Source organism: Salmo salar, chromosome ssa28, assembly GCF_905237065.1.
Source record: "Salmo salar chromosome ssa28, Ssal_v3.1, whole genome shotgun sequence".
NCBI classification, from domain to species: Eukaryota; Metazoa; Chordata; class Actinopteri; order Salmoniformes; family Salmonidae; genus Salmo; species Salmo salar.
Genome location: NC_059469.1, coordinates 14,953,779 through 14,969,657, shown reverse-complemented (window position 1 = coordinate 14,969,657; position 15,879 = coordinate 14,953,779). Strand labels below are relative to the sequence as shown.

At 42.3% G+C, this 15,879-nt stretch overlaps 2 protein-coding genes across 2 annotated transcripts in view; one reads left to right on the top strand and one right to left on the bottom strand.

The window, feature by feature from the left end:
* The first annotated feature begins 900 nt into the window (after positions 1 to 900).
* LOC106589203 (cell death-inducing p53-target protein 1 homolog) lies at positions 901 to 8,954 on the top strand. Its single transcript, XM_014178926.2, has 5 exons — positions 901 to 1,408; positions 6,350 to 6,496; positions 6,740 to 6,850; positions 7,011 to 7,152; positions 7,678 to 8,954. Exons 1-5 carry the CDS (start codon positions 1,057 to 1,059, stop codon positions 7,784 to 7,786), a joined length of 861 nt encoding a protein of 286 aa, XP_014034401.2. The 5' UTR covers positions 901 to 1,056; the 3' UTR covers positions 7,787 to 8,954.
* A 3,054-nt stretch (positions 8,955 to 12,008) lies between these two features.
* mrtfba (myocardin related transcription factor Ba) overlaps positions 12,009 to 15,879 on the bottom strand; it is a 55,867-nt gene continuing 51,996 nt past the window's right edge. Inside the window, 2 exon segments of the mRNA XM_014179672.2 lie at positions 12,009 to 15,097; positions 15,296 to 15,356. Of these exon segments, the coding sequence (XP_014035147.2) occupies positions 14,598 to 15,097; positions 15,296 to 15,356 (561 nt within the window). The 3' untranslated portion in view covers positions 12,009 to 14,597.

The window sequence follows — 15,879 nt, the reverse complement described above, 5'->3', positions numbered from 1 at the left end:
TTGCTCCAATGGATGAACCAGACTTGTGGAGGTGTACAATTTGTTTTCTGAGGTCTTGGCAGGTTTCTTTTGATTTTCCCATGATGTCAAGCAAAGAGGCACTGAGTTTGAAGGTAGGCCTTGAAATACATCCACAGGTACACCTCCAATTGACTCAAATGATGTCAATTAGCCTATCAGAAGCTTCTAATACCATGACATCATTTTCTGGAATTTTCCAAGCTGTTTAAAGGCACCGTCAACTTAGTGTATGTGAATTTCTGACCCACTGGAATTGCGGTACAGTGAATTATAAGTGAAATAATCTGTCTGTAAACAATTGTTGGAAAAATGACTTGTGTCATGCACAAAGTAGATGTCCTAACCGACTTGCCAAAACTATAGTTTGGTTAACAATACATTTGTGGAGTGGTTGAAAAACGAGTTTTAATGACTCCAACCTAAGTGTATGTAAACTTCCGACTTCAACTGTACCTACATATATTCACACACACACAAAAGTATGTGGACACTCCAAATTAATGGATTTGGCTATTTCAGCCATACCCGTTGCTGAGAGGTGTATAAAATCGAGCACACAACCATGCAATCGCCGTAGACAAACATTGTCAGTGGCCTTACTTAATGGCCTTACTGTAGAGCGCAGTGACTTTCAATGTGGCACCGTCATAGGATGCCACCTTTTCAACAAGTCAGTTCGTTGAATTTCCGCCCAATTCAGTTGGAGTGACTTAATAAATGTAAATGAGACAGATAAAATTGTAAGTTCAGCAAGACTACTGTCACCCCCCCAAAAATGTGTGACATAAAGTGGTTTCTGTGCCAACGCTAGTCTCATTTGCTTGTGTGCATGCGGCTATTCAAAACAGGTGCCCATCCACCATCTTCACTGGAATGGTTTGTGTCATCATGAGTAATAAAACATGCAAATGCATGAAAGCCTATGTTTTGCCCTTCATAAGCTGATATCTGGTTATTTTCTTCCCACTAGGTGGCATCTAACAGAGGTCAGTTGAACATGTTAGCTAGAAGCACCTTAGGTCTTTTTCCATCTTGATGCTACCAAGCATTCTCTTCTTAAATCAATGGAGCAACACTGAAACTACTGAAACTAGAATGGAAATGGAGGAGAGTTTTTCTGCTCAGGACCCAGAGTTCCTTTCATCAGCTGGATCAGGGGTAGACTGGCAGCCTGACACAGAGCAGGTAGAGACAATCTCTGAAGACTCAGAGCAGATCTCCAAAGAGGCTGAGAGCGTCTCCTCTGAGCCCAACCAGGTCTCCGCAGACCTGGGTAGGGTGTCCTCTCAGCTGGCCTTCATCACCTTCCGGAGGCAGCTCCTCCACAACCGGCGGATCATGCTGCTGAAGATGCAGCAGTTCAGAAATAAGAGAAAAGACAGGGAAGGTGAGTGGTCTGGTCAAGACAATCATAATAGTGGGGCTATGGGGAAATCAAACTCAGACAGACAGCACACACACACACACGTGTGCATACACTAACATAATAACCATACAAGGAAACCAGGGTTGGTTGTCACTTTTTACTCATGTGTATTTCTCAGGACCAGTATATCTTACAAGACAATTTTCAATATTAGGAGAAAGATCAAGGTATTGGGTTGAAATGCGTCATCTATGCAAAGCCACTTTAATAACTCTACCTACATGTACATGCTACCTCAAATAACCGGTGCCCCCACACATTGACTCTGTATCGGTACCCCCCTGAATAAAGTCTCGCTATTGTTATTTCACTGCTGCTCTTTAATTACTTGTTACTTTTATCTCTTATTCTTATCTGTATTTTTTGAAACTGCATTGTTGGTTAGGGGCTCGTAAGTAAGCGTTTCACTGCAAGGTACCTATTGTATTCGGCGTACGTGACTAATAAAATTTGATTCAATTTGAAATGGGGGACCTGTTTTATCCTCCTATCTTAATCCAACATGGACTGAGCTCAGTTGTGCACCACTCCTCTTTCTATTCTGGTTAGAGCCAGTTTGTGCTGTTCTGTGAAGGTAGTAGTACACAGCGTTGTACGAGATCTTCAGTTTATTGGCAATTTCTCACATGGAATAGCATTCATTTCTCAGAACAAGTATAGACTGACAAGTTTCAGAAGAAAGTCTTTGTTTCAGGCCATTTTCAGCCTGTAATTGAACCCACAAATGCTGATGCTCCTGATACTCAACTAGTCTAAAGAAGGCCAGTTTTATTGCTTCTTTAATCAGCGAACAGTTTGCAGCTGTGCTAACATAATTGCAAAAGGGATTTATAATGATCAATGTGGCTTTTAAAATGATAAACTTGGAATAGCTAACAACGTGCCATTGGAACACATGGGGAAATGCTTGCTGATAATGGGCCTCTGTACGCCTATGCAGATATTCCATAAAAAAAAAGATTAAAAAAGCAGTTTCCAGCTACAATAGTAATTTACAACATTAACAATGTCTACACTGTGTATATGATACATTTTATGTCATTTTAAAAAGGACAAAAAATTAGATTTTTTTTCAAAAACAAGGATATTGACCCCAAACTTTAGAATGGTAGTATGTATACATACATACATACATACATACATACATACATACATACATACATACATACACATATACACAGTTGAAGTTGTAAGTTTACATACTTGGAGTCATTGAAACTCCTTTTTCAACCACTCCACAAATTTCCTGTTAACAAACTATAGTTTGTGGCAGGTTGGTTAGGACATCTACTTTGTTCATGACACAAGTAATTTTTCCAACAATTGTTTAGACAGATTATTTCACTTATAATTCACTGTATCACAATTCCATTGGGTCAGAAGTTTATATACACTAAGTTCACTGTGCCTTTAAACAGCTTGGAAAATTCCAGAAAATGATGTCATGGCTTTAGAAGCTTCTGATAGGCTAATTGACATCATTTGAGTCAACTGGAGGTGTCCCTGTGGATGTATTTCAAGGTATACCTTCAAACGCAGTGCCTCTTTGCTTGACATCATGGGAAAATCAAAAGAAATCAGCCAAGACCTCAGAAGAGAAATTGTAGACCTCCACAAGTCTGGTTCATCATTGGGAGCAATTTCCAAACGCCTGAAGGTACCACGTTCATCTGTACAAACAATAGTACGCAAGTATAAACACCATGGGATAACGCAGCCGTCATACCGCTCAGGAAGGAGACGCGTTCTGTCTCCTAGTGATGAACGTACTCTGGTGCGAAAAGTGCAAATCAATCCCAGAACAACAGCAAAAGGACCTTGTGAAGATGCTGGAGGAAACCGGTACAAAAGTATCTATATCCACAGTAAAACGAGTCCTATATCGACATAACCTGAAAGGCCGCTCAGCAAGGAAGAAGCCACTGCTCCAAAACCGCCATAAAAAAAACAGACTACGGATTGCAACTACACATGGGGACAAAGATCGTACTTCTTGGAGAAAAGTCCTCTGGTCTGATGAAATAAAAATAGAACTGTTTGGCCATAATGACCATCGTTATGTTTGGAGGAAAAAGGGGGAGGCTTGCAAGCCGTAGAACACCATCCCAACCGTGAAGCACGGGGGTGGCAGCATTATGTTATGGGGGTGCTCTGCTGCAGGAGGGACTGGTGCACTTCACAAAATAGATGGCATCATTAGGAGGAAGGAAAATTATGTGGATATATTGAAGCAACATCTCAAGATATCAGTCAGGAAGTTAAAGCTTGGTCGCAAATGGGTCTTCCAAATGGACAATGACCCCAAGCATACTTCCAAAGTTGTGGCAAAATGGCTTAAGGACAACAAAGTCAAGGTATAGGAGTGGCCATCACAAAGCCATGACCTCAATCTTATAAAACATTTGTGGGCAGAACTGAAAAAGCGAGTGCGAGCAAGGAGGCCTACAAACCTGACACCAGCTCTGTCAGGAGGAAGGGACCAAAATTCACCCAACTTATTGTGGGTAGCTTGTGGAAGGCTACCCGAAACGTTTGACCCAAGTTAAACAATTTAAAGGCAATGCTGCCAAATACTAATTGAGTGTATGTAAACTTCTGACCCACTGGTAATGTGATGAAAGAAATAAAAGCTGACATAAATCATTCTCTCTACTATTATTCTGACATTTCACATTCTTAAAATAAAAGTGGTGATCCTAACTGACCTAAGACAGGGAATTTTTACTAGGATTAAATGTCAGGAATTGTGAAAAACTGAGTTGAAATTGGCTAAGGTGTATGTAAACTTCTGACTGTAAATCACACACACACACACACACAATATGTGATATAGATTATATAGTGTGTGTGTGATATATATATATATCACACAAATATACACACACGACCAAAAGCATGTGGACACCTGCTTGTCGAACATCTCATTCCAAAATCATGAGCATTAATATGTAGTTGGTCCCCCCTTTGGTGCTATAACAGCCTCCACTCTTATGGGAAGGCTTTCCACTACATGTTGGAACATTGCTGCGGGGACTTACTACCATTCAGCCACAAGAGCATTAATGATGTTGGGCGATTAGGCCTGGCTCGCAGTCGGCGTTCCAATTCATCCCAAAGGTGTTCGATGGGGTTGAGGTCAGGGCTCTGTGCAGGCTAGTCAAGTTCTTCCATACCGATCTCGACAAACCATTTCTGTATGGACCTCGCTTTGTGCACGGGGGCATTGTAATGCTGAAACAGGAAAGGGCTTTCCCAAAATTTTTGCCACAAAGTTGGAAGCACAGATTTGCCTAGAATGTCATTGTATGCTGTAGCGTTAAGACTTCCCTTCACTGGAACTAAGGGGCCTAGCCCAAACCATGAAAAACAGCCCCAGACCATTATTCCTCCTCCACCAAACTTTACAGTTGGCACTATGTATTGGGGCAGGTAGCGTTCCCCTGGCATCTGCCAAACCCAGATTCATCCGTCGGACTGCTAGATGGAGAAGCGCGATTCATCACCCCAGTGAACGCATTTCCACTGCTCCAGAGACCAATGGTAGCGAGCTATACACCAGTCCAGCCAACGCTTGGCATTGCGCATGGTGATCTTACGTTTGTGTGCGGCTGCTCGGCCATGGAAACCCACTTCATGAAGCTCCCAACAGTTCTTGTGCTGATACTGGTTCCAGAGGCAGTTTGGAACTCGGTAGTGAGTGTTGCAACCGAGGACAGGCGATTGTTACGCGCTAAGCGCTTCATCACTCGGCGGTCCCGTTCTGTGAGCTTGTGTGGCCTACCACTTCGCAGCTGAGCCGTTGTTGCTCCTAGATGTTTCCATGTTTTCACAATAAACCGGGGCAGCTCTAGCAGGGCAGAAATTTGACGAACTGATTTGTTGGAAAGGTGACATCCTATGACAGTGCCATGTTGAAAGTCTCTGAGCTCTTCAGTAAGGACATTCTACTGCTAATGTTTGTCTAGGAAGATTGCATGGCTGTGTGCTCGATTGTATACACCTGTCAGCAAAGGATTTGGCTTAAATAGCCTAATCCACTCATTTGAAGGGGTGTATGTATACATACTTTTGTGTATATATAGTGTACTGCATGTCTGTGTGGCACGCACGCACACACATTACTTTAACCTATGAGAAACACATACATTCTCCTCACTTCATGCTGACATGAATTGACCAAGTGGATGAGTTCTTTCAAAGAATTCACACATTAACTTTCAAAATAGTCGGCCTGGTCTCAGACTAGACGTAACATAGTAAACATCAATCTGGGGCAATCAAATCAGTATGATATATTACATTTGGTATGGTTACATAAGACAAGGTACTTTAGGTAAATATGAAAGCAGGGTGGTTGGCTGGTTAGAACATCTAGCAACCCAAAGGTTGCATGTTTGAATCTCATCACGGACAGCTTTAGCTAATTTTCAACTTTGCATATAAGCTAACCCTTCCCCTAAACTTATCCGCTAGCCTACCTAACATCAGCCACCTCGCTAACATTAGCGTTAGCCACCTAGTTAACATTAGCGACAACATATTGGAATTCATAACATATGTTACACATTTGCTAAACCTATTTGTAGGAATTGTAATTTGTAACATATACAAAATGGATGGACATCCACGTAATTAATACATACCATATGAAACATAACATATACTAATTGGAGTCTCCCAGACATTTACTATGTTGTGTACCCGAGTCCAGGTTGAAATCTAAATTAGACAGTGCCATTTAGATTGTGAGTAACTAGCACTGTGAACACCAACCCAGGGAGACAACCAACCCCGGTCTCCCCTACTTATTGAGGAACTGAAAAGTAGTGTTGGTTTCTTGTGTTCTGAAGCTATCCCAAAGCTTTTCAACCACATCTTCCACTGTCTCCCTCCATCGCCCAGCTCTGTCCCCTACAGTCTCTTTCCCAGAGGAGTCCGAGCCTACAGAGCTGCAGGCCATAGAACAGGAGCTACAGGATCTGGTGGATCGAGAACAGGAGCTACTACAGATACAGACAGACATTGGACCTGATCACACCCCACTGTCAGGTACACACCTGCTCACTATACCAGTCCTGTACACAGCAAATACATTTTGAAACAAGCTGCCGTATCCTAGATATTTTAAGCTTGATCGTTTGCTTGAGCCTAAAGTGCAGGAGAGATCTTTGTCCTGTCCGTAAAAACAAACTACCGGTATTGATTTATGCTTTCCATTCATGTTTGGGTAGATGTCAATAGGATGTTTCATAACTTTATTTCCTCATGACTGACCACACATTTTCTTTATAGACTATACAGAGAAACTCATGGCCCCCTATCAAGGAGTGTATGTCCTACCGAGTAACACACCAGAGAACATGACACAATATACACAACAGGCTACACCTCCTGCTGCGCCAGGTATGTGTGTGTGAGCATTGGTAGGATGAACAATTAGGTAGAGTAGATGCATGAGAGAAGCTCTGACATAAGCTCTACAGTACTTGCAATTTGTCCATCTACAGTATGTCCAGGTGAGCATAGATGGCAACTACAATGCCTGTTTTCTCCTCTCCTCCAGAGGCCATAGTGGAGGTGGAGAAACTCAACAGTGACCCAGCGATCGTCCAATGCCCTATCTGCGAGCAGGTCGTCACCACGGAAACGTATCGCAAAATAGGCGGGGCAGCCTGGATGCTATGCCTCGTGTCAGGCATGTTAGGGTGAGTCTAGGGTGAGTCTAGTTCTAGTATCAAATGTCACAGAGTAGGAGTGATGATTTAGGAGCTGCTCCCCCATGTTCATGTGGTCGTATTCATTGTTATATAAAAAGCAAAACTGACCATAGGTCAGCACTCCTCTAAAACATCCGACCTTAGATCAAAGTCTAGGGGCAACTTTATCCTACAACCAGATAAGCAGAAACCAGATGTGCGCTCACTTTGGTCTGTCTTAATTAAGCAATAAGGCCCGGGGGGGTGTGGTATATGGCCAATATACCAGGGCTAAGGGCTGTTTTTATGCACAAAAATGCAGAGTAAATAGATACAGCCCTTAGCCGTGGTATATTGCACCCCCCCGAGATGCCTTATTGCTATTATAAACTGGTTACCAACATAATTAGAACAGTAGAAATACATGTTTTGTCATACCTGTGGTATAAGGTCTGATATACCATGGCTTTCAGCCAATCAGCTTCAGACCTCGAACCACCCAGTTTATAATACTGTATAAACCCCCTCTGCCAGGTGTGTGGCTGGGTGCTGTCTCATCCCATTCTGCTTGGACAACCTAAAGGACGTCAGACATCGATGCCCTGAGTGTCACGGCAACATCTACACCGCAGAACGGATGTGAAGACAGAATGGTACTTCTACAGATACTATATCACTGGCTACTGTTTCTCTGGTGTTGGATGGAGAGGGACAGTGAATGGAGTGGTTGGATGGGCGTTATGCCCTCTGACCTGTGGGACATTAGAAGGCGAGAGACTGGACACGGCTCTTATGACACCTGGTGGCTGATGCTGTACAGTACTGTGTTATGATCACAGTTTGGGGGGGATGGAGATTGACTGTTGTTGGGGTGATAGTTTTTTTCTTGAAAAAGTTGGGAGGATGATCCTAAAAAGCACTGGGAATCTCAAGCCGTGTCCAGCTGTGACAGCATTTGGTTCCATCAACGGTGCAGATACCAACAGAACCTGAGAAGACTTTCTGACCAAAATTATGGACTGGAATAACACATACTGAAAGAATATAGCATTCCTTGCTTCATTATTTTTAGAACATATGTTTGTATATTCTTAAGAGAGAAAATGTTTCTACTCACCAGAGACCGTATGAGAACATGATCATTGAAGCCTAATCAACGCATTGGTCATGCAAATGTCAAAGGGAAAGCAGGTGATGCACTGACAGTAAGCCATTTACCACACAACCACCTAGGATTTATGAAAATGAAGACAAATATATACCAGCAAGCAACAATAGCCTTTATATTCTACTTCCCTCTTTCTTTACAGTGACAAAGGTCAACGTAAGTGAATTAACCTGGCAAATGTTTTGGACTAGGACTATTTTCCTTTCAAGTGTTTTGATTAATCTTGTGGAACTACATAAAATCAAATCTAATAATGCCTCAAATGCTTACTACTTTTATATAGTACAATTATACAATGGAGTATGATGCTGTGTTTGTTTTGACAGCTTAACATCATTTCAAAAGATATTCACAATAAAACTTTACTTTAACAATAATCTCAGCAGCCCAGGACTAAACCTCACGTGGAGCGCTGACCTCCAGCCACAGATGTTAGGAGAGACTTTCACAATTCACCACATTTTATTGACACAAAAGGCATTCAGTACATATACATATTTTTTTATATTATTTAAAAAATAGATATAATGGATGTGCTACACATGTATAAAAATATGCATGACATTAATGTGTACACAATGTGCAAAACGTACAGTGCCTTGCGAAAGTATTCGGCCCCCTTGAACTTTGACCTTTTGCCACATTTCAGGCTTCAAACATAAAGATATAAAACTGTAATTTTTTGTGAAGAATCAACAACAAGTGAGACAATTATGAAGTGGAATTAAATTTATTGGATATTTAAAACTTTTTTAACAAATAAAAAACTGAAAAATTGGGCGTGCAAAATTATTCAGCCCCCTTAAGTTAATACTTTGTAGCGCCACCTTTTGCTGCGATTACAGCTGTAAGTCGCTTGGGGTATGTCTCTATCAGTTTTGCACATCGAGAGACTGAAATTTTTGCCCATTCCTCCTTGCAAAACAGCTCGAGCTCAGTGAGGTTGGATGGAGAGCGTTTGTGAACAGCAGTTTTCAGTTCTTTCCACAGATTCTCGATTGGATTCAGGTCTGGACTTTGACTTGGCCATTCTAACACCTGGATATGTTTATTTGTGAACCATTCCATTCACAAGGTGAATCCACCAATTTGTAAGTCGCTCTGGATAAGAGCGTCTGCTAAATGACTTAAATGTAAATGTAGATTTTGCTTTATGTTTTGGATCATTGTCTTGTTGGAAGACAAATCTCCGTCCCAGTCTCAGGTCTTTTGCAGACTCCATCAGGTTTTCTTCCAGAATGGTCCTGTATTTGGCTCCATCCATCTTCCCATCAATTTTAACCATCTTCCCTGCCCCTGCTGAAGAAAAGCAGGCCCAAACCATGATGCTGCCACCACCATGTTTGACAGTGGGGATGGTGTGTTCAGGGTGATGAGCTGTGTTGCTTTTACGCCAAACATAACGTTTTGCATTGTTGCCAAAAAGTTCGATTTTGGTTTAATCTGACCAGAGCACCTTCTTCCACATGTTTGGTGTGTCTCCCAGGTGGCTAGTGGCAAACTTTAAACGACACTTTTTATGGATATCTTCTTCTTGCCACTCTTCCATAAAGGCCAGATTTGTGCAGTATACGACTGATTGTTGTCCTATGGACAGTCTCCCACCTCAGCTGTAGATCTCTGCAGTTCATCCAGAGTGATCATGGGCCTCTTGGCTGCATCTCTGATCAGTCTTCTCCTTGTATGAGCTGAAAGTTTAGAGGGACGGCCGGGTCTTCGTAGATTTGCAGTGGTCTGATACTCCTTCCATTTCAATATTATTGCTTGCACAGTGCTCCTTGGGATGTTTAAAGCTTGGGAAATCTTTTTGTATCCAAATCCAGCTTTAAACTTCTCCACAACAGTATCTCGGACCTGCCTGGTGTGTTCCTTGTTCTTCATGATGCTCTCTGCGCTTTAAACGGACCTCTGAGACTATCACAGAGCAGGTGCATTTATACGGAGACTTGATTACACACAGGTGGATTCTATTTATCATCATTAGTCATTTAGGTCAACATTGGATCATTCAGAGATCCTCACTGAACTTCTGGAGAGAGTTTGCTGCACCGAAAGTAAAGGGGCTGAATAATTTTGCACGGCTAATTTTTCAGTTTTTTATTTGTTAAAAAAGTTAATATCCAATAAATTTAGTTCCACTTCATGATTGTGTCCCACTTGTTGTTGATTCTTCACAAAAAATTACAGTTTTATATCTTTATGTTTGAAGCCTGAAATGTGGCAAAAGGTCGAAAAGTTCAAGGGGGCCGAATACTTTCGCAAGGCACTGTATGTATGGCGTACAGATGATGACAGAGACTTGACAGTGTGCGTGTGGGAGGGGGGGTTAGATGTCTTACTACACTGAACAAAGATATAAAAAACGCAACATATAAAATGTTGGTCCAATGTTTCATGAGCTGAAATAAAATATCCCAGAAATGTTCCATACGCACAAAAAGCTTATTTCTTTCACATGTTGTGTTGGTGAGCATTTCTCCTTTGCAAGATAATCCATCCACCTGACAGGTGTGGCATATCAAGAAGCTGATTAAACAGCATGATCATTACAAAGGTGCATCTTGTGCTGGGGACAATAAAAGTCCATTCTGAAATTTGCAGTCAAGTTTTGAGGGACTGTGCAATTGGCGTGCTGACTGCTGGAATGTCCACCAGGGCTGTTGTCAGAGAATGGAACATTAATTTCTCTACCAATTCATTTCTCTACCATGAACAACCGAATAATTTCTGAACAAACGGTCATAAATCATCTCAGGGATGCTCATCGGCGTGCTCGTTGTCCTCACCAGAGTCTTGTTCGGGCATCGTAAAGACTGCAGTGGGCAAATCCGCACCCTCGATGGCCACTGGCACGCTGGAAAAGTGTCCTATTCATGGTTGAATCACGGTTTCAACTGTACCGGGTAGATGGCAGATGTCAACGTTGTGAACAGAGGGCCCCATGGTGGCGGTGGGGTTATGGTATGGGCAGGCATAAGCTATGGACAACGAACACAACTGCATTTTATTGATTGCAATTTGAATGCACAGAGATCCTGCGGCTCATTGTCGTGCCATTCATCCGCCGCCATCACCTCATGTTTCAGCATACACAGCCCCTGTCAGAAAGATCTGTACACAATTTCTGGAAACTGAAAATGTCCCAGTTCCTCCATGGCCTACAGAGCTGCAGGCCATAGAACAGGAGCTACAGGATCTGGTGGATACTCAGACAGGTCACCCATTGAGCATGTTTGGGATGCTCTGGATCGATGTGTATGACAGCATGTTCCAGTTCCCACCAATATCCAGAGGAGTGGGACAAGAGGAGTGGGACAACATGCCACAATCAACAACCTGATCAACTCTATGTGAAGGAAATGTGTCGCGCTGCCTCGGGCGGCAGGGTAGCCTAGTGGTTAGAGCGTTGGACTAGTAACCGAAAGGTTGCAAGTTCAAATCCCCGAGCTGACAAGGTACAAATCTGTCTTTCTGCCCGTGAACAGGCAGTTAACCCACTGTTCCTAGGCCGTCATTGAAAATAAGAATTTGTTCTTAACTGATTTGCCTAGTTAAATAAAGGTTGAAATAAAAGAAAATGGTGGTCACACCAGATACTGATGGTTTTCTGATCCACGCCAGTACTTCTTTTTTTTTTTAAAGGCATCTATGACCAACAGATGCATATCTGTATTCCCAGTCATGTGAAATCCATAGATTAGGCCCACATTAATTTATTTCAATTGACTGATTTCCTTATATGAACTATAACATTTATACTTTTGTTCAGTGTAGTTACGTTTCAGACTAAGAACCAGGGTTGAACGGGAGACCGTACCATTCAGAAGCCACAGAATTAGGTAAGGCCCAAATCAATATTTGCTTGCAATGATCAACATGATGACATCTTGTTATAAGATAGTGACAACACAAATGCACCAGTACTGTAAGTGTAAGGCTATGGCCCTATTGCTTCACTAACATCCTATTAACAGTAGTAGTACACAGGTTTGACATGATTCAGAATGTTTTAGAATCCAACTATGATATTTTACAGCATACCCATGTATATAGATGCATTTGGCCATATATTTCTGGTATGGGTGGTAAAAAACATTTACAGTAATCTTCCTCTTGCATATATACAGAAAAAACGATTGATTTTATAAACACAAAAATGTGATAAATACAATTTTAAAAAAGTGGCAACAATAGATATTCACCAATGTTTCACTGCCTTATTAGGCAACAATTGAAAAACAAATAATTCCTTGATAGCCCTAAACCACAGTTAAAAGCATCTGGTTCCTAATGGTAACAGAGTGTGTACAGTATTTGGCATTATTACCTGCCTATAGGTTTTCCTTAGTGTTTGACTTGTTGGATAAGAATGATTGTTCAAACATAAAAATAAAGCCATGATATTCCAAAGTGCTGTACAGTACAACTGTATTAGTTCTATACAATATTGATCAGAATAATATTTGGATTGAGATGCTGAATACTACTAAACTCGTTTGACATGATATGCCAGGTAGAACTACACAATGCACATTTAAAAAGGCATTATACGTATAAACATCATCATCAAATTCAGCCACAAAATGGTAGCTATACCAGAAGCTTAATGTCATCCCTTTTAGTTTAACTCTGTTGGTCACACCACTGTGGGTGTTTACTATGCGTTTTACCACATAACACAAACCAAACAGGACAGATGGAACAGTCATACAAAGCTGTTCTGTGAGACAAACCTTTTAAAAACTCAGCCTATGAAAGTTGTTCATTTGTCTTATGAACGTCCAACTTCATCAAAATAAAGACTCCTCAAGTGAGTTGCAGCCAACTCAGTGACAGAGACAAATATAGCCCGATATCAGACATTGTTTAAAACGTGCATTCAACAACACAGAGACTTACAGAAAGGGCACATAGAGACACACATGCAGACAGGCACATGCATAATTTCTCAGACAGAACCACAGACACACAGTGAGAGACAGAGACAAATGCAGAGATTTGACAGAGACTTCAGGACAGACAGAGAAGATTACAGTATAGCACCTCTTTCTGCCAGAGGTCATGCGGCCACATTAAAACATGTCACAAACACTTGTAGGATACAAAACAACTGGCACTCAGACTATCATGCCAACTTCTTGTCACTCATTGTCATGTCAAACATGCTTGGCAATGAGCAATGGAGTTGGCAAGAGCACAGACAGACTTGGGACCAGGCTAGCATACAGTAAGTATACACACATTAACCTCTATGTAGTGTACCTGTGTGATAGCATAATTGTTCCCTTGCCACTGATACGTCAGTTGTCTTTCAGAAGATAAAGCTGCCAACAATGTAAAGTCTCCATTTTCATTCAGACAGATCAACTTGGAATCTTTGAATTGAAAGTACACAAAGATAACCAACACGTGGATCGTCATTTTGTCAAGAAACGGTTCATTAAAATCTTTATCTGTGATTCAGATTTCCTTGTGTGAGGTGCAAGTGTAAGGCCCGCCTCCTTAGTGCATAGCTCATAGTGGGAGGAGTCCACTCCTCCTCATCCAATAGGAGTGAGTCTTTGTTCTCAGTGTCAGTTCAGTTCATAGCTTAAAAAGTCCAACTGACCATAGCGTCTGTTTAGTTCAGGAAAAAAACAGTCTCATCCAATACAATATGTAGCTATGTCGCAATACCAAATATAGGTATGTCGCAAAAAAAAGACCAGTGTAAAACAGCCTTGTACTCTGTCAGTTTTACTTGTGTCAGTTATGCTGTTTGTCGTGGCTTGTGCACAACAGATCTGTAATAAACAAACCACATTCTCAGACTGACTGTATGGCACAGCAGCATGCTTCCACAGAGCAGTGGCTGTAGATCCAGACCCTGTAGCATGACCGATGTGAAACGCATGCCAAGTTCACAGCAAGGAAAGCTGAACAGCGTAAGGCTGACTGCCATGTGTCGTGTAGTGAAAGCTTTGCCCAACTCAATAAAAACTCCCGCAGTGCTGAGGGAACATTAACCTTGTTCTGGTTCAAATAACTCTCATTTACAGGATATTTACATACCGTCTGCCTCCTTGTTCATTTGGCTCTGGTCCCAGTACTCCTATGAAACATCCAATGCCCTGATCACCAGCTGGCTAATCTTATTATATGGCATAATTTTTTAACATTTTTTTTACGTTTTAAATACACATGGAGGACTAACCTCACCAGGTCTGCAATTGTTACCTTGAGTCCCTCTATCCCTACACCACTCCTCCCCTTCCTTCCTCACTCACTCCATCCATCTCCTTCTCCCTCAGTCCCAGTGCAGCTGCAGGTCGTGTGTATCCAGGAAGTCTGAAGGAATCCCAAGGGGTGTGAGCCCCCCCGCGGGGTCGGACGGCATGGTTAGATCCAGCCACTCCATGTTGTCCAGGGCTGTGTCGGAGAGGCCCATGTTGAGGGAGGAAGGGGGAGACGTGGAGTCGCAGAAGGACAGCTCTGAGGTGTCCATGGGAGAGTAAGGTTGATCAAGGAGCTGGGACTGCAACTCCTCAATCAGACCCAGGGTGCGGGGGTCCGTGGTTGGGGACGGGTTGTTCAGAGTCCCCTCCAGGAAGGCCTCCAGCTGGTTGTCGGAGGCCAGGCTGGGGAGGGGCAGGGAGTCGAAGGGAGGGGTGGGAGGGGGAGCTACCTGGATCTGTGGAGGGGTTCTGGACAGGGCGGTGTTGACAGGGAGGGTAGTGATGTTGGCTGTCACAGGGACAGACTTAGTGCTTAGAGAAGGCAGGTCCTGCTGGATGAATGGAGTGATCTCTGAAGGAGAGAAGAGACAGGAATAGGATAGCAAAGATCATCCACCTGTATTATAACACAGGCTGAAGTCCAAAAAGAAACTCCAACCTTATCACTGTTTGCAGACATGAAAAGACCAGATCGTTGTAACTCAGTAACTTCAGGGTTAGGACAAGGAGCTAAAAGGTGTAAATGTTTCTTCATGCTGTAAGTTCTCACCTCCACTCTGAATCAGGATGTCAAACAGGTCGTCCATCTGCTGGCTGGTTGCCGTGGAAACCTGAGAAAAAGCCAATAAGGGGGTGGAGATGCATGACCAATAACATGACTCTCTCGGGTGTGACCAATTGCATTACAGAGCACACATGATACATTTGTGAATGTGTTGGTGTGTGTGTGTGTGTGTGTGTCTTACTGTACGAGCGTGTGTGTTCACTAGGGTTGAATACTTTCCCAGTGTTCTACAAAATGTTTCATCCAGAGAATAAAATCACCTTTCTCCCATGTAACCCGGTATTTCCCGCCAAAACCAGAAGTGTCATTCAAAAGCATTAGAAAATATATAAATAGGCCTAGGTCTGGATTTGATTAGGGCTTTGATTGAAAATTCAAACCTGATGCAACCTGAGCCCGATTAAATACATTCATGAGCCCTACACTAAAAAGACATTTAATGAGCCCAAGCCCAAAAAACTCAAATGACTGTGCCGTTATCCAATACATAGCCTATATGATATAGGCTACTCCACATTATACACGACAGAAAAACATAAAAGCACAGATGTAGCTAGCTATATGCTCTC

What these genes read in the sequence shown, in the direction of transcription:
- LOC106589203 (XM_014178926.2), top strand. Translation starts at nt 1,057, where the DNA reads ATGCTACCAAGCATTCTCTTCTTAAATCAATGGAGCAACACTGAAACT. An exon ending in TAAGAGAAAAGACAGGGAAG is followed by an intron (nt 1,409 to 6,349) that starts GTGAGTGGTCTG and finishes TCCATCGCCCAG; the next exon opens with CTCTGTCCCCTACAGTCTCT. An exon ending in TGATCACACCCCACTGTCAG is followed by an intron (nt 6,497 to 6,739) that starts GTACACACCTGC and finishes TTTTCTTTATAG; the next exon opens with ACTATACAGAGAAACTCATG.